At 44.0% G+C, this 25,765-nt stretch overlaps 1 protein-coding gene across 1 annotated transcript in view; it reads right to left on the bottom strand.

Moving 5' to 3' along the window:
* The window catches only part of STOX2 (storkhead box 2), a 178,565-nt gene extending 153,738 nt beyond the window's left edge, over positions 1 to 24,827 (bottom strand). The window contains exon 1 of the mRNA XM_015426977.1: positions 24,599 to 24,827. Within this exon, the coding sequence (XP_015282463.1) occupies positions 24,599 to 24,815 (217 nt within the window). The 5' untranslated portion in view covers positions 24,816 to 24,827. The remainder of the gene's footprint in view (positions 1 to 24,598) is intronic.
* Between the last annotated feature and the right edge of the window lie 938 nt (positions 24,828 to 25,765).

The following is a 25,765-nucleotide window of genomic DNA, read 5'->3' as shown; positions in this document are numbered from 1 at the left end:
TCACCGAGCAGAAAAGCTGTCTCTGTCACTGGACTGTAGTGAATGCCTTATTTTTCATCTATATGTTCACAAGAAGAAAATCATGGGAGGGCGGGGGGAACCAACAGTCTCACTCTATAGAGCAAGACTATCACTAAATAAAGACAAACAATGGCAAACTGCTATCCACACCAGCCAAGTATTAACATGATTAAAATAAACATGGAGTGTTTGCAGTCAGCCAAACCACCAACAGCCTATAAAGATAGTGAAAAGTTGCAAAATATGGCTTAAAGGAAAAGAACACCCATGTATTTTGAAACAGAATACAAGAAGGGAGGGGTAAAAGCAATAAAAGAAACATGCTTTGGTTTTGTTCTCTTCCCCCCTTTTGCCTCTGTATTTTAGTGTACATATCGATTAGGGACACACTCTGCAATTGAGTCATGCAGCAGCTGCATTAACTACCTCCACATTACCACAGGCATACCAGGACCAGGGCTGCACATGGCTCATCAGTTGCAGAATAACCAGCAACACTGGTGGAAGCCACCGCACTAGCTCCAGTCCAGATCTTTGCCTTCTGATTTCACCTGAACTGATGATGGCAACACACATTTATATTTTTAGATGTACACCTAAAACATGTGAATCCATCTAAAATGTGTGAATCCAACATGCAGGTCTTTGAAAAAACAGGTACTGTATAGATATACTCCTTAGGCAGGCTGGGATTTGCCACAGCTCCTTATGGAAAGTATCTTAAGGGAAACATCAGTTAACCGGAAGGGAATTGTCTATTTTCTGATGTCACAATCTACGTAGCTCAGGCTTCTGAGCAACACACCTACAGATCCAGTTTGGATTAAATTTCACACAATGCATTTATAATGGATATAAAACTACTTTAGCAAACTACACAATGGATATAAAACTACTTTAGCAAACAACTTTAGAAATCAACACTGACCAAAGATATATATATTTTTTGGACCCTGGACAGATTAAAATTCTGTATGCACATTATACACCCCTCATGCCTTATCATATGCTGAGCAGCAGAAACGTTTTCACTTATGTCTGTCACTACTTTACTTCTTCTGACTTAACAATCTTTACTTCAGAAGGTCAGGGATATCACCCAGTTGCTAAAGTACCCCTGAGAAGACAGCAGTTTTCTCTCCCTAATACATCACTGAGGCAGGGGTCATTTCCTGCAGGAGCGCACAGGAGCGGAGCTCCGACAGTAAAGAGCCCAGGGGGCGGGCACATGCAACAAGCCCCACCCCCTGCTCCCAGCAGCCCTCAGTCAAAGCAAGAAGCAGCCAGGTAAGTTGCAGAGCCCCCCCCCCCCGGCCCAAAAGAGTCCAGTGGCACCTTTAAGACCCAAGTTTTATTCAGGTACAAGCTCTCCCTCCTCTGCAAGGACAGATCTGCACGTCCCCCCCCCAAAAAAGCTAGCAATCCAAAACAGTCCAGTGGAGCCTGAGCAATGGGTGTTGCCTTCTGACACACTTCCGGTGATGTCAGGGGGTGTGGCATATGCAAATAAATTACACTAATGAGCTCCTGCACCTCCTTTTCTACGAAATGACCCCTGCACTGAGGCATATTCTCCTTCATGTTGGCATCACAGGAAATTGCGCAGTTTGTTTGATTTTCTCTATGGCTGGGCAAGGTTCTGTTCAGAAGTGTTAGCAAAAATGAAAATAAAATAAACATACATCCAAAGAACAGCCAGAAGTATTATGGAACTGAATATTCTATGTCTTTACAAGGATGAAACAGACCAAGCAGAATGCCCTGCATGGAAGAAGGATGCTTACATTCTATACAGGACAAGAATCTGGTCCTGAGAACCCTGACTAGGTAGAAAGGTGGCTTTAAAATGTTTTAAATAAATAAGAATCTCCTCGCACTGCCTCATCTACAATGTGTTTCTTGCTCAGTAAAAAAACAAGCTGTGAGCAATAACTGATTTTTAAAGGCAAAATGCAAAATTGAAGAAAGGCTAATTACAGATTAAAGGTTAAAAACCCTATAATTATTGGGCTCCGAGCAACAGTATTCCATGTAGGAAGCAAGGACTCACTCTCAGAGATTCTTCCAGAATAAAACAGATCACTTTTAATTGTGATCTGACATAAGGCAAACTAAATGTAACAGTAATCGCAATGCCCCTTTGTCCCGAAATATAATTAATTGTAGCACAGCCTTTTGCTGTAATTATGCTACGATACTTTCCTGCAGGGCAAACAATACTTCTTTTCTTCAGATCTGTGCTTGCAGTGGAGGAGGTTATGCGAGGAGGAGGAGGAGGAGGAGACAACAAAAAAAAGATTGGATTTATACCTTCCCCTTCACTACTTGAAGAAGTCTCAGAGCGGCTTACAATCTCCTTTCCCTTCCCCTCCCCACAATAGACACCCTGTGAGGTAGGTGGGGCTGAGAGAGCTCTTTCCAGAACTGCTCCTGAGAGAACAGCTCTGAAAGAACTTGTAACTGACCCAACGTCACACCAGCAGCTGCATGTGGGGGAGTGGGGAATCAAACCTGGTTCTCCCAGATTAGAGTCTGGGCCAGTGTTCCCTCTAAACTGAGTTAGTGTGAGCTAAAGGTAAACGTAAAGGTTCCCTTGCTCGAAAGCCAGTCGAATCCGACTCTAGGGTTGCGGTGCTCATCTCAGTTTCAAAGCCGAAGAGCCAGCGCTGTCCGAAGATGTTTCCGTGGTCATGTGGCCAGCATGATTAAACACCAAGGTGCAGTTTTTTAGCCTCCGGCTCACACGTTTTTGTCTTAGCTGAGGAAGGATGGCTCCAGAGCAAACTAATGTATGCAGTAGCCAAATTGCCTGCTCACCACTTTAATGCCAGTAGCCCACAAAGTAGAATTTTTACTCACAAAACTCCACAGGTTAGAGGGAGCACTGTTCTGGGCCCCTAACCACTACACCAAACTGTTAAAAAGTAAATAAAGCTCTAATATTAGCACGGGTGTCCAACTTGCAGCGCAGACACCACACCTGGCAGGGACTACCGAGGTTTGTAGCACACCTATGGCAGGAGTAGTTCAGATCAAAGACTTCACTATGGCATAGAGCCAACGCTATCCTGCAGTTTGCCGCTCTGGCAACGTGTTATTGCCTGTTTCCAACTTAGGAGACTAAATGGTAAAGCAACCCAAGAGACATGAGATTCCACATGTACTGTCAGTTCCTCCAGATGGTCACTATCGCATACAGTAGACTTTACTTTCAGCACACTTATTAAAACTGATTGGACATCAGTATGGCAAATAGTTTTGGTATATATACTCAGCTTCTCTGTATAACTAGGCAAGATGTATAAAATCCAACATGGCGAGTTACTTTGACTTAAAACAGATCATGAAATGTCACTCGTGTAGCTTAGCAAATCAATAGCACATTTTCAGTGCTCCCAGATATTCTTACTAGCTCTAATCTTGCCATAGACAATGCTTAGGAGATGCTAGCATCCTGGTGCCCATTAGCAAGGTGTGACCTGGCTGCTTCTTGCTCTGACTGAGGGCTGCTGGGAGCTGGGGGTGTGGCTTGTTGCATGTGCCCACCCCCTGGGCTCTTTACTGCCGGAGCTCCGCTCCTGTGTGCTCCTGCAGGAAATGACCCCTGGTTTTACCCCTGCAGGAAGAGCAAAGTTTCTATGGTCTGATACTAAACTAGTCAACACTGCAACCTTTCATACAGATGATAAAAAAAATAGGTATCAGGCAGTACACTTTGAAAATTGGCAATTTCATCACTCTAGTAACCTGAAGAACACATCTCCCAGTATCTGACAACCATGATGAAACCCCAGCCAGATTATGAAACTGATTAATAGTCCATTCGTAACTTTTACATTTTAGGATTTATACCTCCGAACTCTGTAATTTATGGTGTTTCATATCCTAAAGCAGTAAAGGTTTTCTGATTCTTGTTCATTTTTAGAAATATATCTGTTTACATCATTTATAGCTGCCTTTCTCACTGAGTCTCAGGGTGGATTACAAATTTAAAAACAATTCAAACAAGGACCTCCAACAAACAATGCAGTGGGACAAGGATTACATAACTGGAAAAGCAATGCAAAAAGAATAAAAGAATTCTAGGTGCAACATGCAATAATGCAGAAAATAGGATATAAAGGTAGAATAAAATGCAGTAGCAGGAAGCTGATACATACTGTAAAAAATGAAGAATGCATTTTTCTTTGGAGGTCTGAACTGAGCAAAACCGTTACCTTGAGCCCCCCCCCTTGGCAGAGAAGGGGGGGAGTCAATTCAATGGCTTTCCAGCCTCACCTCAAGCCACCATTTAGAAATGCTAATAGGTCTAGGGAAAGACAATGGGATGGTCAAGCTTCAGCCCCCTCCTCCACCAGCTAGAAGATATCTAGCAGGGAACAGAGATTTGAAGAATTTACAGATGTTAGAAAGACTTCAGGAAACATTTTCTGGAGACATCCGGAAAAGCTTATTTGTCCTGGCCTGACCTGGTCAATGGGAGGAGAAAGAGAGATGATAAAACTCCTGGGAGCAAAGAGGAGGGTCTCTTTATTGCTGATTCAGTCAAGGCATACAGAACTTTTACCTGAGTTCTGGAGGAGGTGTCAATTGCCATGTGCTGGTCCTCACACCTGAGCAGAAGCTTCAAGGTAATGGAAAACCCATCAGAATAATTGTAAACCTTTAAGCTAAAGAGCCTGCCTTAGGTTGACATTTGCTAGGGCATGTACAGAGGAACAGAGAGAGGAATTGTGTTTTATCCTATCCATCTGAATTCCTTGTTCAATCTGGTGCTGTGCGAAGTACTTTATATATTTTTAATGCTGGTAGTTGTTCTCTGTACCACTTTAGACCTCCGTCATTCTGGGGATCCTATTTTAGAAAGAAGTACTGGGGGGGGGCAGTCGGTTGGGCAAGCAGCTACTCCCTCAGTGGCATACAAGTCAGTAAGCTGTCCTGGTGGTAACCAGATGCTGGACAGAGAAAGACACAAAGGCAAAGCCTCAGAATAGGGCAAGGAAGCTGGGAGCCCTGGCCCTCTCAGTGAGCAATTCATACAAAAGCCAGGTGGTGGCAGCGGTTGAACACAGAGAGACAGACAGACCCTCCAGGTGCTGGGAAAAGGTGGGTGGCAGTTGCCAGGTGGAGATCTTGGGTAGCCACTGGGGCCCAGTTACCTTGGAGGGTCAGAGCAGGCCTGTTCCACCACACATACAATAAACATTGCAATAGACTACAATCCTCTTCCTTACAAAGTGACATGCTGAGGTATTCCATTATACTGCAGTTCTAATCCTTTTCTCAAAATACCCTTCTGAACATTTCTGGTTTGCACATTCTGTGCAATGGTAATAGGGTGGGGGCCTCAGGCAGGCCATGCCACAAGGTGGGAGCCACCACATACATGTAAACTGGTCATTGCTGATCTTGTCCATTTTCAGGGTGGCACCTTTAAAAGACTTAGCTCAGAAGAGCCAAAGCTGTTCTGGAGGGGCATAATAGGAGAGGCAACCCTGAAGACATGTGGCTCCAAACCAAAGCCAGCAACTAACTGAACCCAGTAACTAATTGATAACCAATAGAATGTCCATAAAATGGGTTGGACATGCATGTTGCAGATAGAGATGTGAAGGCCTGGAAAAAAAACCCGGAAAAATTCGGGGTGGTGGTGGTTTCCCCCCATTTTTTTCCTGAAGCCTTTTTTGTTTTTTCCAAGAAAATTGGAAAAATTGAAAAAAGAAAAAATTGATTATGGAACGTTTTATTTTAACATGATGAATAAAATATTTTAAGACAAGGTGTTCAAATATTTTCCAAATCATTTCTAAATATACATATATGGTATCAGATTGATCTAATTTCTGTGCACTGGGGACAAGTAAGTCCTAGGTTACAAACTGAACTCTCCAATGCAAGAACAAGATGCATTTCTTCCTTTTGGAGGTGCTATTGTCACGAGAAAAGAAAGAGGTTTCAGTTTTGTTTTTGCATGTGGGTGGGTATTCTGTAATAATTGTTTGGATACACTATATTTTAATATGCTAGTTGTGATATTTTCATGCCAAGTAAAAATGTCCATAGTCATATTTTCCAGACTTTCAATCTGGAAAAGAAAAAAGAAGTGCTAATGTAGCATTTTTTTCAATTTTTCCGAAAATTTCCACCCCTCCCCAAAAAAAACACCGGATTTTTTCCTGAGCTTCAAAATTTCCGGAAATTTTACATCTCTAGTTGCAGATAGTAACTAGGCTGCAGAGTTCTATTCCAGCTGGAGTGTCTGAGCAGCAGAAACACAGGGCCTTCTGGGGGCAAAGAGGGATCAATATTGTTGAGTCCCTTGTCAAAAAAAGATCTAGCTGAGTCCAATGCAGCAAGGCTAACTTGAGAAAACAGGTGTAAAGCATTTTTATCAACAGGATCTTGATGTTTCATAGCTTTATACTCATTTTCTTATAAAGTGCATTAATCTAATGCAGTTAAAGGATGAATACATATTAAATTAATAACGCTAATAATCAAATATCCTTTGGTTTAATATAAAGTGGAATTATCCCCTTAACACTGGCAGAACCCACATAAAACATTTAATTTGGAAAAATATCTGAAAATTTTGTTCATAATGTTTCTTAAATGACATGCTCTAAGGTGAAGAGAAATATGGTACAGAAAATAAGATAAGGGATCTACTAAAACATGGTATCTGATACAATACTGGCATCTATACAAACATATCTGGGGAAAAGATCAAGATGGTTACTGATGGTTTACTTTTTTGTTCAGCAGTACAATTTGTCACAGTGGCTGACAATAGGTCACCATCTTATTAGCCACAACATTTTATTGTTTTTGTTTTTATAGTATTAAGTACAATTAAAAACTGCAAGCTGTATGTCTCAGTTTCCTAATCCCAATGTATGTTGTTGTTGTTGTTCAGTTGCACAGTTAAGTCCGACTCTTCGTGACCCCATGGACCACATCACGGCAGGCCCTCCTGTCTTCCGTCGTCCTCCGGAGTTTGCTCAATTTCATGTTCGTTGCATCGATAACACTGTCTAACCATCTCATCTCATCTCCTGTCTTCCGTCGTCCTCCGGAGTGTTAGCAAATGGGATTAAAATGTGTTTTTATCTGTATTGTGCTGATGCTTATGTGTATGCAATGTATCTGCATTTGTGTATATGGGTTTTGGGAATGCTGTGTGATCTGCTTGCTTTGGCTTGTTTGCACCTGGAGGCTTCTGTGCCAAGGTGCTGCCTGCACCAACATGCTAATGAGGACACACACACCTACCCATCCTGCCTTGAAAACAAGAAGGCATTCTCCATTATGCTCAGCAAAGAGAACTCTCTGAAACAATAGGTTTGCTACCATGAATGGATCTTTGGATAACACGTAACCCTCGTACTGGTTTGCATATCAACAGAGAAGACATCCTGTTTACAGCTCTTGGACCCAGCCAGAGCATCTACTACAAAGGTATCCATGGTGATACAACTTTGTCACCTTGGCCAAATGGTTCCATTGAAGTATAGGCTTAGAATTTGAATATTGCCCCACTCCCTCTAGATAGGTACGTCACATCCCAATGGCCAATAGACATAGGGAAGAGGACGGACTACAGGTAAGAGGTTGGTCCAGAGGCCAGCCCCCAAACCAGGTTTTAAAAGGGCCAAGCATCCTTTGTCTGATGCTAGCCGCCTTTTATCTCACCTTTCTGTAACTTAAGTTGTGCCAGCTAGTAAGCAAGCTAGCTAGCCATCCCTACCCCCACTTAGGTAACTAAAGGTCTACTAAAAGTAATTATTACGTGCTTCTTGGATCACGACCAGGAAAGCCCACACGTGTTTGGCTGGTTCCAACCGTGTGTTTAGAATCCCTCTAGCTAGATCTCTGGTTCCCGTTTTTCTTCATTGGGAAGATCAAACCCGCTTCTGGATCAGATGAGTATCTCCGTTACCTTTTGTGTGTTACCACCCAGTCAGTTGAACCTTTTATTATTTTCAATATCAATTGCTTTCCATTTCTACTGTATCTAAAGGATCTTGTACGTTTGTGTGTGTGAAACAGTTTTTGTATGCTTGCGAATTTCTAGATTATTCAGTAAAGACAACATTTATTCTTTAACGTCCAGGTGTGTTGTCTCAGTTATTAGAGACAGGGCAGTGTCTGTCTGACTCATTCTCTGTATACAATTGGTGTCCAAGAACCCATTTTTGAGCCCCTGTCGTAGATAAGACAGATTTGGGCAACGGATTAATCTTCATCAGAGGATTTCCGCTAACAGGAGTTTGCTCAATTTCACGTTCGTTGCATCGATAACACTGTCTAACCATCTCATCCTTTACCGTCATTCTTTCCCAGGATCAGGGTCTTCTCCAATGAGTGTTCCCTTCTCTTACTGTAATTGTGTGGAGCAGCTCAGCCTGGTCCCCCAGAGGCCCATCCCATTCAAAATTCAGCAGCTCCACTAGAACTAGATCGCCAAGAACTACATCAGCTCTTGACCAACAGGGCAACACCAGGCTCCAAAGAGCATTAAAAGCCCTTTCTAGAATACAAAGAAGTTGGCTCTTAACAGAGAAGCTGGGTGGAGATGGAATCCTGGTGAACAGAACCAGGAAATGACCAATACCCTGAGGTCTTCAACCCAAAGCCATGAGGACTGCCAACAGACCATGGGCAAACTGGAGATTTCATGAGGCCAAAAGAGTTTGTTGGAGAAGGTATTCCACTGTAACAGAACACATGGATTCTCCACCCCCTTACAAATACTGGAAACCTTTTCGGAATGACAGAAATAGACCATGGCTGGTGAGGAGGTAACTGACAGAATGCTGTGAGTTGGAGTGGCCAGCATGCCACATGTTGAGGGCATGAGAGGGTAAGAGAAGGCAGAGCTCACAGACCCATATCTTTCCTAAATGCAAAAGCACATGCTTATTTCCTTCTTCTGCAGCAGTTATCAAAGTAAATGCAAAAGCACATGCTTATTTCCTTCTTCTGCAGCAGTTATCAAAGTACTAGGAAAGGTTTCTTTATAAAATCATCAAACGCTGTATATAGATAGTTCTGCCAGCTCATAACTAAAACTGAAGATGAATATAAATTAATGGGGTGGGGGATCAAAGCCCAGAGCGTGAGCATGTCATGTAAATGCAGATTCACATATTTTCTAAAAAACACAGCAACTATGGTCTTCATACAGGAAGCAAAGTAAACTTTACAAGCCAACATTTCTCTCGTTAATCATTTGCTAAGCAGAGTTCAGGGTTACATACACCAAAAAAATGTTGGATTTATGCATGCTACTATTTTGTGATAAAGAGCAAATTGTTGATTAACAGCGCTATGCAGCTTTAAAAATACCTGAGAAGAAAACCTAACTAATACCTGTCTTAAAGATATACATGCCATAGGGTTGCCATGTCCAAACGACAAGCTGGCGGGGGACTTACTGGCACCCTCTGGGAGAGGGGAGGAAAGAAGCACCCCGTGCCTACGTCACCTCCGGGTGGCATAGGCACATTGGGGATGTCAGGGGGCAACGCTTTGGTTATTGGGCAAAATGCTATGGTTTGAAGCTAATTCTACCATAGAGTTTTGCTCAAAAACCAGAGTGTTGCCCCCCAACGTCACCAACATGCCTACATCACTTCCAAGTGACATAGGCACGTTGTGTTTGGGGCGGTAACTCTCCCCCATCAGTCAGTTGGCCGGTTCTGGGGGGAGCACTGGAAACTGGGAGATTCCCCACATGCCAGGGGGACCTGGCAACCCAAGCATGCCCTGTGCCATAAGGGTTTAAGGAAGACAGTGCTGGCCACTTCCTGCAGGGCAAGCTCAACTGCTGCACTTACAGCACAAAGACAGACCCGAACTACAGTGTTTTTCACTGCAGCAGAAAACATTGCTATTCTACCATAAGTTAAATAGAATCTTTTATCCATCAAGATAACAGAATTTTGTGGCACATTAAAGAAGTGCTGCAGCAGTCTAACTATGGTTCCTAGAATTTATCCATCAAGATCCTTTTGTTTCTTCACAGTGGTGCTCACTCCATGGCTCACAGATAGCCACATTCTCAATCCAGGGCTATTTTTGGGCAGGAACACACAGGAACTCATTAGCATAATAGGCTACACCCAACAGCAGGAACTCATTAGGATTGGCTACATTAGGGGCGTGTGGCCTAACATGCAAAGGAGTTCTTGCTCCAAAAAAAAGCCCTGGGTTTTGACAACAAACAAGGTAAACAGAATAAGAAGCAAAAGGTGGGTGTGGCTGGATGACTACACTTCTGGTAACACTGGGGTGTGGCCTAACATGCTAATGAGCTGTGCTGTCGTGGGTGTGGCCTAATATGCTAATGAGTTCCTGGTGGGCTTTTTCTACAAAAAAAAGCCCTGTCAATCACTATCAACCAAAAGAGCTACATGACTATTGTATGCCCCGTGCACCACTGCACCAAACACACATATAATAAAACAACAATATTAAATATGTTAATATTTAATTATCCTTTTTAAATTATCAGAGTACTTCTAGTTCCCTCTTCCAATTGCTGTTGAGTCTTAGCCAGCCTGTGCGCACCTCAAGTGACACAACCTTGATATAATACCACCATGGACAATTTCTGTTGTGCTGAAAAAATAAAAATGCTTCATCTTGGGCTCATTAATGCTGACATTATCCTAATGACCAAACTACTCCTTCTGCCTTTCCCTTCCTTCTTCCGTCACCCAGAATGGGTTGGGAAGGCTTGAAAAGCTACCAAAGCCCCCCCCCATTGTGAGGGACTGCGAAGACCCTAACAATATCATGCTGTACATATCTACTCAAATGCAAGTCCCGCTTTGTCCAGTGGGATGTACTCTCAGATAAGTGTGTACAGGGTTAAAATTCAAGCAGTGCACCTCACAAACATGCAGTGGCTTAGAAAATGTCTGACACTCACAGCACTACTTGCCAGTTAAGTGCTCGGTGGGCTCTGCAGGGGAAGGACAGGTAAAGTGCCCTCTTCTCTCCTCAGCAGAGCCTGTTCGCTCTAATCTGGCCCACAGCTGCAGGAGCCTCTTCTGCCTTATGCAAGAAGGCAAAGACATAAGTAGAGGGTGCCTGGGCCTCCCACAGCAGAAGTCTGCTTGGGTCAGGGGCTTGAGCGCTGCATGGGGAGGCTCAAAGCCAATACTACTGGCTAGCTCCTGGGAGGCTCCTGCAGCAGGAAGCACGTGCTCTCTTTACTTCCTTCTCTGCCTTATCTCTCTAGGACAAAGCACAGCCGCTCAGACAAGAGAGTGAGATTGCCAAGATGCCAGACAACAGCCATACGGCCATGGAAAAAGGGATAAAACCACCACTTCAGCCACCCAGGCACCGAACAACATAGGTGGGGAAAAGGGAGGTACTCTCTCTACCCTGTAGCCAGCTTGCTCGTCTCCTGGCTGCTGCTTAGGCACTAGGGAGGACTTGCAGAGAAGGTGGCCAACTCCAGATGGAGCTGGGAGATCTCCTGGAATTACAACTGATCTCCAGACAACAGAAATCAGTTCCCCTGGAATAAGTGACTGCTTATGAAGGTGGACTCTATGGCATTATGCCATGCTGACGTCCCTCCCTAAACCTCGCCTTCCACAGGTCCTACCTCCAGATCTCTAGGAATTCCCCCACCCCGAATTGTCAGCGCTAGTGCAGACTGTGAAGAATGGGCAGGGGCAGATGTTGGAGAGGAAGGGCCCTTTACTTCATCCCTGTCACAAGGCCCACAGCTTGCAGTTTACATGCCCTCTAGTCCCTTTTCAGCAGCTGCTTCAAGCAGGGAACCACCTCTGAGCCATAAGCTCCACAGGAAATGGCCTTGCTCACTTTTCTGAAACATGGAATGGGTTCCACATTGGGGGACACTGCTCAGAGAAGCTGCAGGTGGTAGGTCAAAGAACCGCTGAGTGAGTACCACTGGTTCACAACATACCAAAATAAATAAATAAACTCATGGCTACGAAACACAATTATCCAGTAGTACAAAGGCCCCAGTTCACAGACCCTCATGCACAGTAGTAGACAGTAACCATGGCAGCGTTTGTTAGGATCTCTGAGCATTAGGGTTGCCAGCTCTGGGTTGTAAAATACCTGGAAATCTGGGGAGTGGAACCTCTAGGGAGGATGGGGTTTGGGGAATGCTGAACTATGATCTCAGAGACCCAGGTTCCATTCACCGTTATCATGGGAACTTGCTGCCTGAACTTATGTCAGCCGTTCTCTCTCAGCCGAGCCTGTCTTGGAGGGTTGCTGTGAGAAGTAGGGGAGAACAATGTTCTCTGGGTTCTCAAGGGAGGAAAAAAAGAATGGTATAAGCAGCTAAATAAGACAAATACATCTGACTTTTCATGTTGCAAGTTGACTAACACGTACTGGAAATAGCTACACTGCAGACCTATCATCAGGCCTCCCACATACCGATATGAGATAATGTGCCTTACAATTAAACTTGTTCAAAGGACAGCAAGACAGAAAATCAGAAACTGTGGAAGTTACAAGACTATGGGTTAGCATTCATTAGCAACTACAAAAGGGATGCATACAGTCTGTGAAAGATAGTAGATTCCTGTTCTTTCCTCACTTTAATTCTTCTTTCAGCAAAACCAGAATCACAGATTGTAAAACTAAAGCAACTGTTCAGAAACCCAGGTTGTAGTCTGTCCAGGCTGCTTCATTCAGCACCCAAAGTGGCCTCCATCATTCTCTCCCCCTCCATTTTATCCTTACAGCAACCCTATAGGCTGATAGCACGTCACCTGTTCAAGGTCACCCAGAAAGCTTCCACAGAAGAGTGAGGGTTCAGATCTGGGTCTCCCAAATCCCAGTCCACCACTACTCCACACTGGCTGTAATAACTGCATTAAAGCTAAAATGAAGTCTTCAAGTAATAATTATTCTAATCACATGTTTACAAGTTCATTTCCTAAAGACATATCATTTTTAAAAATCTAGTCACAACCTACTGAGGCTGCAAGGGCTATTTTCTTCAGTGTGGAATAATGTCTATAAACCTCTTATAAACTATGCACAGAATTCTGAACTGTATCTTGACGGAACAGAGAGCCTTAATTATAGGGGAGTATGAAGTTTTGCAAACAAGTTCCAACAAATAAACGGCTGAACATAATCACTAAGCAACGTGGTGTCGAAAAACAATGTTTCTAATAGGAATGTGTGCAAACAACTTTCTTGTTTCCCTTGCACAAATATAAAGTTTTATTTTATTTTATCAAATCTCTAGACAGTTTAGTTTCCACATAAAGCGTGCTATCAAGCCAAACTCAGGGACTGGAGTGCCAAGGATTTCAAGATAGAGTTAACTGCCTGCTACTGAAATCAATGAGATTTAAAAATGCTTAACCATGGCTAGATGGTGCTTGATACTTTCAGGACCGGCTCCCTGCCATCAGCTCATATTTACATAAGCAAACACCACAAACAACTGAAGACAACAGAACAGCATCTCAGGTCCTGCAACTGGTTTTCCCTCATTTCACCCAAGCCATCTGACAAATAAAATGCTGAACATTAGAGGGGTACTAGTCATGCTTGGATGGCTCAGGCTAGTTGGATCTTGTCAGATCTAAGAAGCTAAGTAAGGTCAGCCCTGGCTAGTATTTGGATGGAAAGCCATCAAGGATTGTTAGAGTCACTCCTCAGAGGCAGGCAATGGCAAACCACGTCTGAATGTCTCTTGCCTTGAAAACCCTACAGGGTCACCATGAGTCACCTGTGATGTGATGGCACTTTCCACCACCAGCCATGCTTCAATTGGACAAATGTCCTTTGTCTCACTTATTTACTCTTCATTAAGGTAAAAGCAGAAATTCTACACACGCTTAACTTGAGGCAGCGGACATCCAATTATTTGGCCTCCCCTGCTGTAGCTTTCCAACTGTATGCTGCCCATGTGAATAAGATCTTTACTGTTCTTTGGTTTGTGGCCTAGTTGCTTCCAGCTACTTAGGAGTGTTGAACCTTATGAATTTAGTGTAGTTCCTGCCTTTTTACCTGTTTTGATTATTTATTTGTTATACTTGCTTTTAATGGTTTTGTACCTTTACTGTTGTGAACTGCCCTGAGCCTGCGTGCAGAGAGTGCATGATATAAATCTAAACAAATAAATATCTTCTGATTAACTAAACAGGATCTGCCAATTATTGCAAAGATGTAGTCACCAATTCTGAATTTAACAGTGTTAAAAAAACAAGATCGTTGTCCCAAGAAAAGGGGGCACTTGAAAATGAATGCTGGGAGAACTGAAATGAAAGTAGCTAGGGGCCTCTGTGAAGGTCAAGGTCTTAAAAAGTAATGCTTAAGCAGAGATATCATGATGTAAAACTGGACCTATACAGTCTCTACTCCAACCCCGCACCTGACAGACTTAACCTAAGTGACAGATCAAGAAGGGTAGCAGTGTTAGTCTATCTCTAGCAGTAGAAAAAAGTAAGACCGATTTCCCACAAGTTGCTGCTTCGCGCTCGCTCTTCCCTTTCCCCCGATCGTACATGTCAATTTCACATCATGTGCTTTCCATCATCCACATCATGTGCTTTTCCCTCGTGTCTACTCAATCCTCAAAAAACAGGATTGAGTAGACGCAGGGGAAATCGGGCGAAGCCGCGGGGCAAAATGTGGTCATGCAGCACGTGGTATCAAATTGACATGTACGACTGGGGCAAAGTGAAGAGCAAGCGCAGAGCAGCAGCTTGTGGGAAATCAGTCTAAGAGTCCAGCATCTGAAGAAGTGAGCACATTTTGTTAACCTAAGAGGTTTCTGAATAAAGTTCAGCACCCATGAGGGAAACAGAAAAAGAACTGTAACCTTTATTTACACCCAGGGATAGGGCAATATGGCAGTTCAGAAAATAGGAGAGAATATATATCCAGGTATAACACAGTCTTGTTGGGGTCATTTATTTGTAAGGTTACACCTGATAATTTGGAAAAATAGAGAGCAGTTAGCAGCCAGGTTTGTATCCTTGAAGTGAATATTGGCTTCCCCTCCACCTCAGGATTCTCACAGTGCAAATGCAGGCTCCTCTCAGAAACCACAAAGGTTTCACTAGTTTCCCTCAGAAATTGGGGCTTCAAGACAAACACAGTCTCTTCCTCATGTTCACCTGCTTTATCACCAAAAACAGGTTCTAAGATTTCCACAGCCTCCTCAGACTGGTTCTCTCCTAACACTCTATAAATGCAGAGCAGACCTTATCTCCATACATCCACTTGTTTAGCCTGCTTACACACAAGGCCCACTGAGTCAGGATCCTCCAGTCTCTCTTTCTGTGAAGGTTCATACCCCATCTGCCTGAACTGACAGTGTAATGGCTTTTTCTTTTTTTGCCCCCCTCCCCCAATCTGGCTCCTCCAGCCCCTCCAGAGATCCTGACTGGCCACTAGCTGCTCTACTCCCACAACAACCAGGACTAAATGGGACTGATGCTTTTCAGAAAGGGACAGGAGGACCTTCGTCCATCTGTCACAACATCCCTTTAGTGTACTAGATTAGTGCTAAAATGGACCACGTACTCAGCGCCTACAGCAGTTCAAAACAGTAAGACATATCTTCCAGAAACCAGCCACAAAAGTGCTTCCTTCCCCCCCAAAAGGTCCTCTAGCAATGGACAAACCTCAGGCCAAAATTCCTTAAGTTCTTGAGCTAAGCAGAGTTTTCAAAAGGTAGTGAACACATCAAAAGAACAGCAATGGGAGGAAAAGCACAAAACGGGTCCTGCTTCAGGAATCAAAACAGGTAAAGAGATCCAACCGACATGTGGAGCAAAAAAGGCAGGTGTATGCTACAATCAATTCGAAAGGAACTGGAGAACTACTGAATCACCACTTTGGCAACCTGTCAAAAAAAAAGAACAAAAACCTCACAGTGTGACTACATAAACACCAGAGATTTTATGCACCATATATTACCCAGTGAGCACGGAAGTCCTGGGAAAAATATGACCCTGTAATTAACAATTAAAATCAAGCATATGTAAGTGCACAGGGCATAAACCCGAGGCCACATTATAATTTGCCATATCCTGAATGTTTGAATGCTTCACTACACAACTTTCACTTCCTTTTATACGAAACATGCAGGATGTTATCTTGATTGGAAAATATGCTGTGTATACAGAGCTTTCTCACAGAGTTATTACTGCCATCAGTGTGTTCACTTCCATACACAATGACAACATTTATAAACAGAAGGAGGGAGATACAGTGTTCACTGCCTATCAGCACTGGAAACTCACTCTACAATGGGTACAATGCCTATAGACTGGGAAATAGTTTCTAAGGGTGGGGAGAAATTATTTCGGAATTAAGTGTCTACTCTTTTCCTCTATCCCAGACAGAGTTGCCAGGTTCCCCCTGGCAACCAGCAGGAGATGGGGGGGGGTGCCCCTCACCTGGAGAAAGAGAAAGACCCAGGACTCATTGCCGGTGACACACCGGAAGTGACATCACACCAGTGGCATCCAGGTGACACTCTGGTATTTGGGCAAAAGCTCTATGGTAAAGTTTCATTACTTCCATGCATACATTTTCATTATTACCATTATTACAATTATGCTATTTATAGTCTGCCTTTCTCACTGAGACTCTAGGCAGATTACACAATGTGTAATAATGTACACAATGTTACACTATGTACTTAGGGTGGAGTACAACAATTGTATTTCCTAAAAGCATATTAACTTTTATTTGCATCATTTATGACCTGTTTTTCTCTCCAATGGGGACCCAAAGCAGTTGTTCTCTCCATTTTATCCTCACAACAATCTTGTGAGGTAAGTTAGGCTGACTGGAGCTGTGGTCACACACACTAAATAATCCACATTCAATGTACTTTCCAACTGGATTTTGCCAGTTCACACAGTAAAAATCCAGTTGGAAAGTGCACTGAAAGTGGATTGAAGGTGGATGATTGAGTCCGTGTGACCGCAGCCTGTGTGTTACTAGCCCAAGAAAGCATCCATAGCAGAGTGGGGATTATCATGAATGACACATTAACACATGGTCTAACACAAAAAACAGTACACAAAATCCCACAGACTCATAATGAATTGAGAAGGAGGAGGATAAACCACCCTGTGCAATTCTTTTTCCCCAGAAAGAAGTCAATGGACTTAGAATGGTGTAACTCTGTTTGCGACTGAAGCATAAGTGTTGGTGCTTGGTGGAAACAACTTGAATAAGGGTGTGCACACATGCACTGCAAGTAGCATACATAAAAAGACAAACTTGCTCTGGGGGTACTCTAACTAGTAACGCATACACACTAAGTATCACAATGGTTAATTAACTGGGAACAACAACAAAGATTATTTCCTCATCAACAAAATTTTGCTGTGCAATTGCTATGGAAAATGCTGTATTCTGCAATAGCAGCTATGCCTGACGAAATAGTGTCTGGGTTCCCTGTGACAAGTAATAATTAAATAATGCAAAAATAGCTGCCAGAACCATTTGTTCCTGTTGCCAGTACCAAGAAGCACACAAAAGACATGAACGAACGCACCTCAAGATTTCACCTGGAGAGATTTTATTACTGTGAAACCCAGAACTCCCTTAGTCAAGTTTTTATAGTTTGAAAGCATTAGGAATGTGATAATATTAATCTTCTGATTGGCATTGAAGTCACAGCATTTAATGCAATGTTATCTACTGGATATTTCTACAGCCATTCACAAAGTGATCACAAAATTCTATATAGCACCAGAACTATTTTTGGGCAGGAACGCACAGGAACGGAGTTTCGGCTGGCTCCTGAGTTGGCCACGCCCAGCAGGAACTCATTAGCATAATAAGCCACACCTTGTGTGGCTACAGAGGGAAGGCCTGGAGAGCGACCCCCCCCCGGTTACTCTGAGGTGGGTGGGCCAGGGGGAGCCCGTGCCTTCCCTGGCCTGTCCAAGAGCTGGCTTGCCCGGGCTCCCCGCAGCCGCGGGACGCCTGGACAAGCCAAGGGAAGGCAGTTTAAACTGCCTTCCCTTCCCTTCAAGGCGGGGCTTGCCCAGGCTCCCCACAGCCGTGGAGCACCTGGGCAAGCCAAGGAAATGCATGGGGGTTTGGTCTAATATGCTAATGAGCTGCACTGTCAGGGGTGTGGCTTAATATGCTAATGAGTTCCTGCTGGGCTTTTTCTACAAAAAAAGCCCTGTATAGCACCATTCCTGATCACAGAAATTAGCCGGGTGTTTAATTTAATTTCAAGAAGAGAGAAAGAGCAGGGATGTGGGAGAACGTGAGCTCTACGTCCTGTACTGCCATGCTCGGTAGCCTTAGAACAATAGACAATGCTTCAGCCGAACTCACTTTGCTAGACTGTTGCTGGTGCTATTCAGTTTAATTATTACACAGATCTCTCTTGGGGGGAATATATATATATATATATGGGGGGGATTAGCTTCTAATTGAGGAAACTGGCATCAGATCAGCACTAATAACTAACTATAAAGTTTGTTAACTTGCTTCAGCCATATCTTAATACCTTCCTCTCCTTTTAATACCGACATTTCTCTTGCCTAGCATCCAAACAAAGGAAAGGGCAAATTTGAAGCATGGGTATTTTCCACAAAGGCTAGGCTGCAGCAGCAAGTGCCTGTGGGAGAAGACAAGGGACAAAAATCTCTGGCAATGAAAACTGATGGAAGTGGAGTAGAAGTGAATTGTCACGGCTTTGTTGCAGAAAAAGTCAAAGTCTTACTGCTCACGAGCTCCAAACTATATAAGCACTTTAGACATAGGGGGCAAACGTGAAAGCCCTTGGAATATCAGCCACAGATTAGAACAGTGGTCACCAATAGCTCTCCATTAGCTCCTCCCCACTTCAGCACTTTTCTGTATGCCATTCTCAGCAAGTCTTGCCCTTTGAATACTGACTTCTGTGCCTTCCCAACAGAAATATATTGTGCAAAGCTCCATTTCCAGACCATTCCAACAAACAGACACACCCTCCCAATTTTCTAACACTTGAGTAACCCTGGTAATTACAAGCTACTAAATGAATTCATTACAGACTATTAAGAGTGTAGCAGTTTCATGTAAAGAAAAGTGCAAAGAAAGCAAATACCAGAAATTCATTAAGAGACTCCCAATACTAGCCACACAATGAGAGAATAGAGAGATCTGGGAAAGAATTAAAGCCCTGTCTCCCTGAGGTTTTGTAAGCCTGTCTTCACACTAGATAAGGCAGTCATTTTTCTGAACCCATGAGGATTAGAAACTTGAGTTTGTTTGTTTTTAAGTGAAAGCAGATATTCACATCAAGAGTATGCACATGATTTTCCACATGACCAAAAAATTCAATGTCCTTATAATTCTGCCCATAACTAGGATAATAACTATAGTGAAATAACTTTGAAATCCACAAACAAAACAGCATGTGTTAAGGCAAGTCTATAGATATATACTTATTACAGAAATTAAAATATTAGAAACTACTAATATGGCTCAGGTTAGAGGATTGCTCTCATATATCATCCTGACACCTAAAGGTAACACAACACATGATTCACATGTAACAAACTATTTGCATAACGCCAAACCCTGAAATGAGTCAGGGTATCCTTGAATTCATGCACAACTCAGAAATCAAACACTGTCGTGGTAAACCACAGTTTGTTGTTTTGCCCAAATAACAAGCTATGATTTTGTTCTCTTCTCTCCAAGTCATCATTCCAAGTCAGGGTTTAAGTCACAGCTTAGGATGCCAGTTTGGAGAGAATAAAATAAAGCACAGTTGGTGATCTGGGCAAAGCTGTTGCCCAAATGGGCTCATTGCCTAACAGTAGTTTGTTATAAAAGCAGAATTACTTGATTGTTGAACACGCATAAGGGAAAGATGTCAGAACACAACGGCTGGTCACTGTGCTTGAACCTTGTCCTGTATCTACTTTCAAGACACTTATATAAACCCTTCATACATTACATTATCATAAATGCATTCATGAATGCTAGTTCCTATGACCGTCTATTAATACACCAACAAACAAAACCAATGCTTGGGTCATGCAAATGAAGGACGGGCTACACAGAGAGAGGCCAGTGAGAACCCAGCCAACACCTATTGATTTCTATAGAATGCAATAAGTAGGCTAGAGTCAAAGCTGGAAGGAGATGGCCCTAGCCCTCACTTCAAATACTGGAACCATCAGTCAGTCCATGCTAACTGAATCTCAAGTCCACTCCTTTCTTTCCATACTGTACAAGGGAACTCTCAGCGCTGCACTGGAGATGACAACACAATGGGAGACTAACCCATCCATCATTTCTGACAACAGGGACCAGGTCTCCAACAACAGACAATTCATGGAGACACATGAAACATGCCTCTGTAAGCAAAGATACACACTGCACACACCACTATCCACAGGTGTCCCTGCAATACACACAAACACACTCCTTATAATAATGATGGGAACTTTTCTAGTTGTGATTTCATGTTATTTAAAACACAATCACCTTACCTCAAGATCTGCAAAAACATTGCCCCATTATAGGTGAATGGGAAAAAAGAATCCTAATGGATAAGAGAAGCCATGCGCTCAGTAACAGGTACAAAATCTGCTGCTAGCAGCACTCTCTGGGTTGGGGGCCTCTTCCACTTAACACAGCCTGAGCTAGTTTAGAAATATGGGATTTCTACATATACCCCATCACAGCAACCTCTTCCATGTATTGTAGGGAAATCTACAAATACAAAGATTTAAAAACAAAACATGGGCTGTCACTTGTCAATTTTGGCCCACGTGCACACTCCTATGATCACTTTCCTAGGAGTAAACCCCAGTGAATAAAACAGGACTTACTTCTGAATAACTTATATGCTGTGTAAACTTTATGCTGTTTTGTACTGCACTAAAATTCCTTCCGGTAGTAATCACTGATCAGGTTCAGCTCATGAATCCTTCACCATTCCCCAGCTATGCACACAACAGGAGCCCCACAGTTCATTTTTTTCTACTGTGCTGTGTCATGCTCTACACATTCCTACTTTATACCCAACTGAGCAAAAATTCTCTTCTCTTCCACCCTCCCAACACACTTTACCACAAACTCAAAAACGTACACTAATTCCTAGATTAGAAGCAAAGATAGTTCACAGCTGCAGAAAGATTTTCCCTTTGGGGACTGAACAATTACTCAGATCTTTCACTCACAGAAAAATGATTGACTTGCCAATTACCGTGTAACCGTTCTTCGCAGTGCTTACAGCTCCAAAATATTTACCTTAGTATCCCAATTAGTGACACACACAAACGCTCACCATCATGGAATTAAAGATGGGTTCTTAGATGCAGAGCATCTTCATTAGTAATGCTTAAGTCTTATCCTTGCATGATTTATATTGCAAAATTACATTATAAGTAAGTGAGAGTGGGCGGAAAATACTAAGAAGAAAAATTAAGTGTAATTATAGTTGTGACTCTTCAAGATGAGACTTTGAAAAGCACATTACACAACACTGACCGCTGAAAGTTATTGCTTTGGAAAGAAAGTTATCCTGAAGACTGGTGGTCTTCCAAAAACAAAAGCATGTATGGCTTATAGGCTTTCAAATTTCATTGTATGCTTTCAAATGGAACATGCCCTCAGAAGTCTGTTTGGCCCAAACAAAACCAAACAACTCACTTGTTTAGAACAATGACTCCTCAAGAATGTTCAATTGTGACATTTCATAATGTGCCCTACCTCTCAGAAAGTGATTCTGATAAGCAACAACCTTTCTAAAGGAAAAGAGATGTTTTCACTAATCACAGAGTTCATATGTTTGATATTAGATAGTTACGATACTGCATAATTTCCTTACTAGGGAAATTATAAGGTAAACAAGACACTTTGTACCAACACTCAAGGATCGACAGATACAATCACCACAGAAATGTAATGTTGGCAACTAGCAGGGCTACTCAGAAATGTAATGTTGGCAACTAGCAGGGAAACCCTTTGGTATACACAGAAATAATATGTTTAAAAGCTACGTGCAATACAGGTGATGTTGAAAGTGCTTCTTACACAATGGTGCCAGGCTACATCCTGCTAGCATGCAGCATCAGGAACAATGTGCCGGATCTCAAGAGATGCTACCAATACATACACACATATCACCTGCCATTTCCCCTCTGTAAAACATCCTAGCTGAACAGTAGGTATTAGAGAAACACAAACTTAATTTGCTTACATGGAGCAGGAAGAAAGCCACGTTTCACTGGTTACTAGAAACAATTGTTGTTTATAAACCCCAGACAAATCTGTGAAACCTATACTGAAAGTCTGTCCCTGAAATTTATAACAGACAACTTGAGTATGTTTACTTGGAAGGATTGTTCAAAATAATGTTGTAACTTACACTCAGGAAAATAATAGCATCCATAATGTCCTTTAAATATCAATGATCTTGACGATTCAAAAAAAAGAGAGAGAGGAGTCCGGCAGTAGCGCATATAATCTGTTTATCAATGTTCTTCTCAAGTGAGGCATTTTGCACACATCTATCCATCAAGTCTCCAGAATTACAAGTATCAGCATTTTCAAAGTGCTGAGCAATCTAAACATACAAACACAGGATGCCCCAACATATTTGAGTGCCTAAGGGACAAAGGCCAAATATCCATACCATTAAAGGTAAAGGTTCCCTTCCTCGAAAGCCAGTCGAATCCGACTCTAGGGTTGCAGTGCTCATCTCTGTTTCAAAGCCGAAGAGCCAGTGCTGTCCGAAGACATTTCCGTGGTCATGTGGCCGGCATGACTAAACACCAAGGCGCACAGAACGCTGTTACCTTCCCACTGAAGCGGTACCTATTTATCTACTTGCACTTTCTTGCTTTCGAACTGCTAGGTTGGCAGGACCTGGAACTAGAGACGGGAGCTCACTCCGTCATGTGGCAACTCGGGTCTCGAACTGCTGAACTACCGACCTTCCACAGCCTGCAGTTCAGCGTCTTAACCACCTGAGCTATTACATTACGTTACATTAAATAACACTGACAATTTGCTGCCCTTATTGGGACAGACCCCCAATGAACCCATATCAAGGTTAGTGAGGCCCGGGGATGCCTACAATAAATCAAGGAAAGTACTTGAACTGCTGACCCCGCATATGAAAGAGAAATTGACTGACCAACCAATTATAAATAATTCAACATAATTGCTTTGGAAAATTTATGAAATACGAAACACAATATGCTGTTAACAACCCAGGCATAAAATCCTAAATGAAAGTTTCAGGCAACTAAGAAAAAATCCATAGATTTATATCAATGTCAGTTCCTGCATAATTGGGTAATCAAAATCCAGAATGTTAATACCTCACTCCGCTTGTGGTATACACAATAACCTTGACTAATGATTTTTAAATAGAATGTTTAGCCACTTGCTCCAGTTGACTCGTGGGAGCGTTAATGTGTTCATCTTTAAGCCATGGGGTTCTTAACTTGAATGACAAGTACCACAAAACAACTTCTGTCTAAAGATGTTAGAAAGAGGTTACATTGTCCTGGTGTGATCAGAGAAAACGTCACAGGACTCAAAAACACAGGCACCTTGTATTGGAAACAGCCAATACTTCACGGAGCAACAAGAACTGTTCCTAAAGAAATCTCCAAAATGCCTACAATACAGGACAAAGGGACACACTATTGCGGGAGGGAGAGAACCCTAAGAAGCATGCCTAATACAAGAAATACCCAGATAGAAGATTTTAAAAACCCCTTAAGAAAATTCAGAGAAAGCAAGAACATTTTATAGAGTACATCCATATTTTAAAAACTTGAAATTTAATCATACACAAATCTACGTAGGCCTGAGGAAAAAGCAGGCGCCTTTTGCAGTGACATCAGTGCCACAGATGTCACTACTACACTGCAAATGCACATGCAGACATACAGAGAAGTACAGCTGCCAGTCACATTCTCTGATTTAATGGTGACCATGTACACCTATGCTATGGGGGAGACAGATATTTCGACTGGGGTGGGATATTTTTCTCACTTTTAACATGCTTTACCAAAAGTCACCTGTCAAAAAGACAGGTACAACTGAGTACAAGTGTGACAGGTAAAAAGGCCAAGGCAGGGAACCCTCCTCACTATTTTCCCTGTCAAACCTGTATCCAATTGCACCTCTCTCTGTGGTGCTGCAGTGGAATGGAGGGAGAATATTCTTCTCCTGGCCACAAAAGTCCACTTCTGGTGCAATGAATGAAAAGGTGGACAGTTTTGAGGGCTCAAGACGCTACTTTAAGTCACAACATCTGTACACCTTCCTATCCTACGACTGCAACAATAACATATAATTTGACACCAGACACAGAAAGGTGTCATTAAAGCAGGGAGGAAATTAGAGAAGGCAGAGTGGATGGAGAGTGAACTCTGGGGGTTGGGGAACAGACTGCTTACTCTCAAGAAGGATGCCCAAACCTCCTCCTCCTCCTCCTCCTCGGTGCAGCCTCCTCCTGAGCAGCAAGAACAACATCTTAATATGCTGGCCCGGGCCAGGCGACGCAAGCTCCCGCGCCCGAGGCTGCCCGGCTTCGCTCCAAGCGGCGCGCACTCACCCAGGCACCGGATCTGGAAGCCGGCGGGCGGCTTGAGGGAGCGGCGCGTCCAGCCCTCGCGCAGCGCCTCCAGGTGCTCCTCCTTGCCCTGGATCAGCAGCACCTGCTCGTCGATCCAGCCCAGGAAGAAGGTCTCGGCCACCGCCGCCGTCACCTTCTGGTTCCAGAAGTGCTGCATGTTCTCCTGCTTGAAGTCGGCGAAGATCTCGTAGCCCATGTGGTGGCGCCCCAACTCCCTCGCCGCCGCCGCCGCCGCCTCGCCCATCCCGCCTGGCCGGGGCCCCGGCTGGCTCTCCTCGCCCGGCGGCGGCGGCGGCTCCTCTCGGTGCCCGGCAGGCCGCCGCGAAGCCCCCTCGGAGAGCCCGCGGCCTCATCCGACGAGGCATCTCCGCGCCCCGGCAGCCTCACGGGGAGGAGACGGCGCGGCAGACACGGCGCGCCTCCCGCAGCCCGCCCATGAGCCCCGGGCGAAGCCTCCGCTCCGCTCCGAGGCGCCGCGTCGCTGTCAGCCGCTCTCTCGCGGCTGCCGACTCCGCTCCGACCGCCCCCGCGGGTGGAGCCTCTCCCGCCGCCCGCCTCCTTCTGGCTGCACGGGGGCGTCCGGCCGGCCTGCCTGCCTGCCTCCCCGGGGCGCGGTGGGGCAGCGCCGCCCGCTGGTGCTTCCCTTCCCGGACTCTCGGCCTCCCCTCCGCCGCGACCTGGAGCTCCTCGCCTCCAAACTTCAGATTGTCCCGTTTCTCACACTCACACACACACACACACACACACCCTGGCATGACGCGGGGGTTAAAATTACAAAACCCAGAAGCACCTCGCCTCGTGGCTTTGCAAGGTTGCCTGCTCTTTCTCTCTGTGTTGCTGCTGCCAGCGCCACAGCCCTTCTGGAGGCAAAACCACTCCTGGCCCCTCGCCCAGCGCAGTTGACCCCACGGAACTCAGGGGCGTCTGGCGGAGCCGGGACTAGGCGGGGGAAGAGAGCCAGTTCGGTGTAGTGGTTAAGTTTGCGGACTCTGATATGGGAGAACGAGGTTTGGTTCCCCACTCCTCCACTCGCAGCTGCTGGATGACCTGGGGCAAGCCATAGTTCTGTCAGAGCTGTTCTTGAAAAAGAGCAGTTGCTGTCAAGAGCTCTCTCAGCCCCACCCACCTCACAGGGTGTCTGTTGTG

This window comes from Gekko japonicus, unplaced genomic scaffold (genome assembly GCF_001447785.1).
Source record: "Gekko japonicus isolate JY-2015 unplaced genomic scaffold, Gekko_japonicus_V1.1 scaffold185, whole genome shotgun sequence".
NCBI lineage: Eukaryota > Metazoa > Chordata > Lepidosauria > Squamata > Gekkonidae > Gekko > Gekko japonicus.
This window is presented reverse-complemented; position numbering and strand designations above follow the sequence as displayed.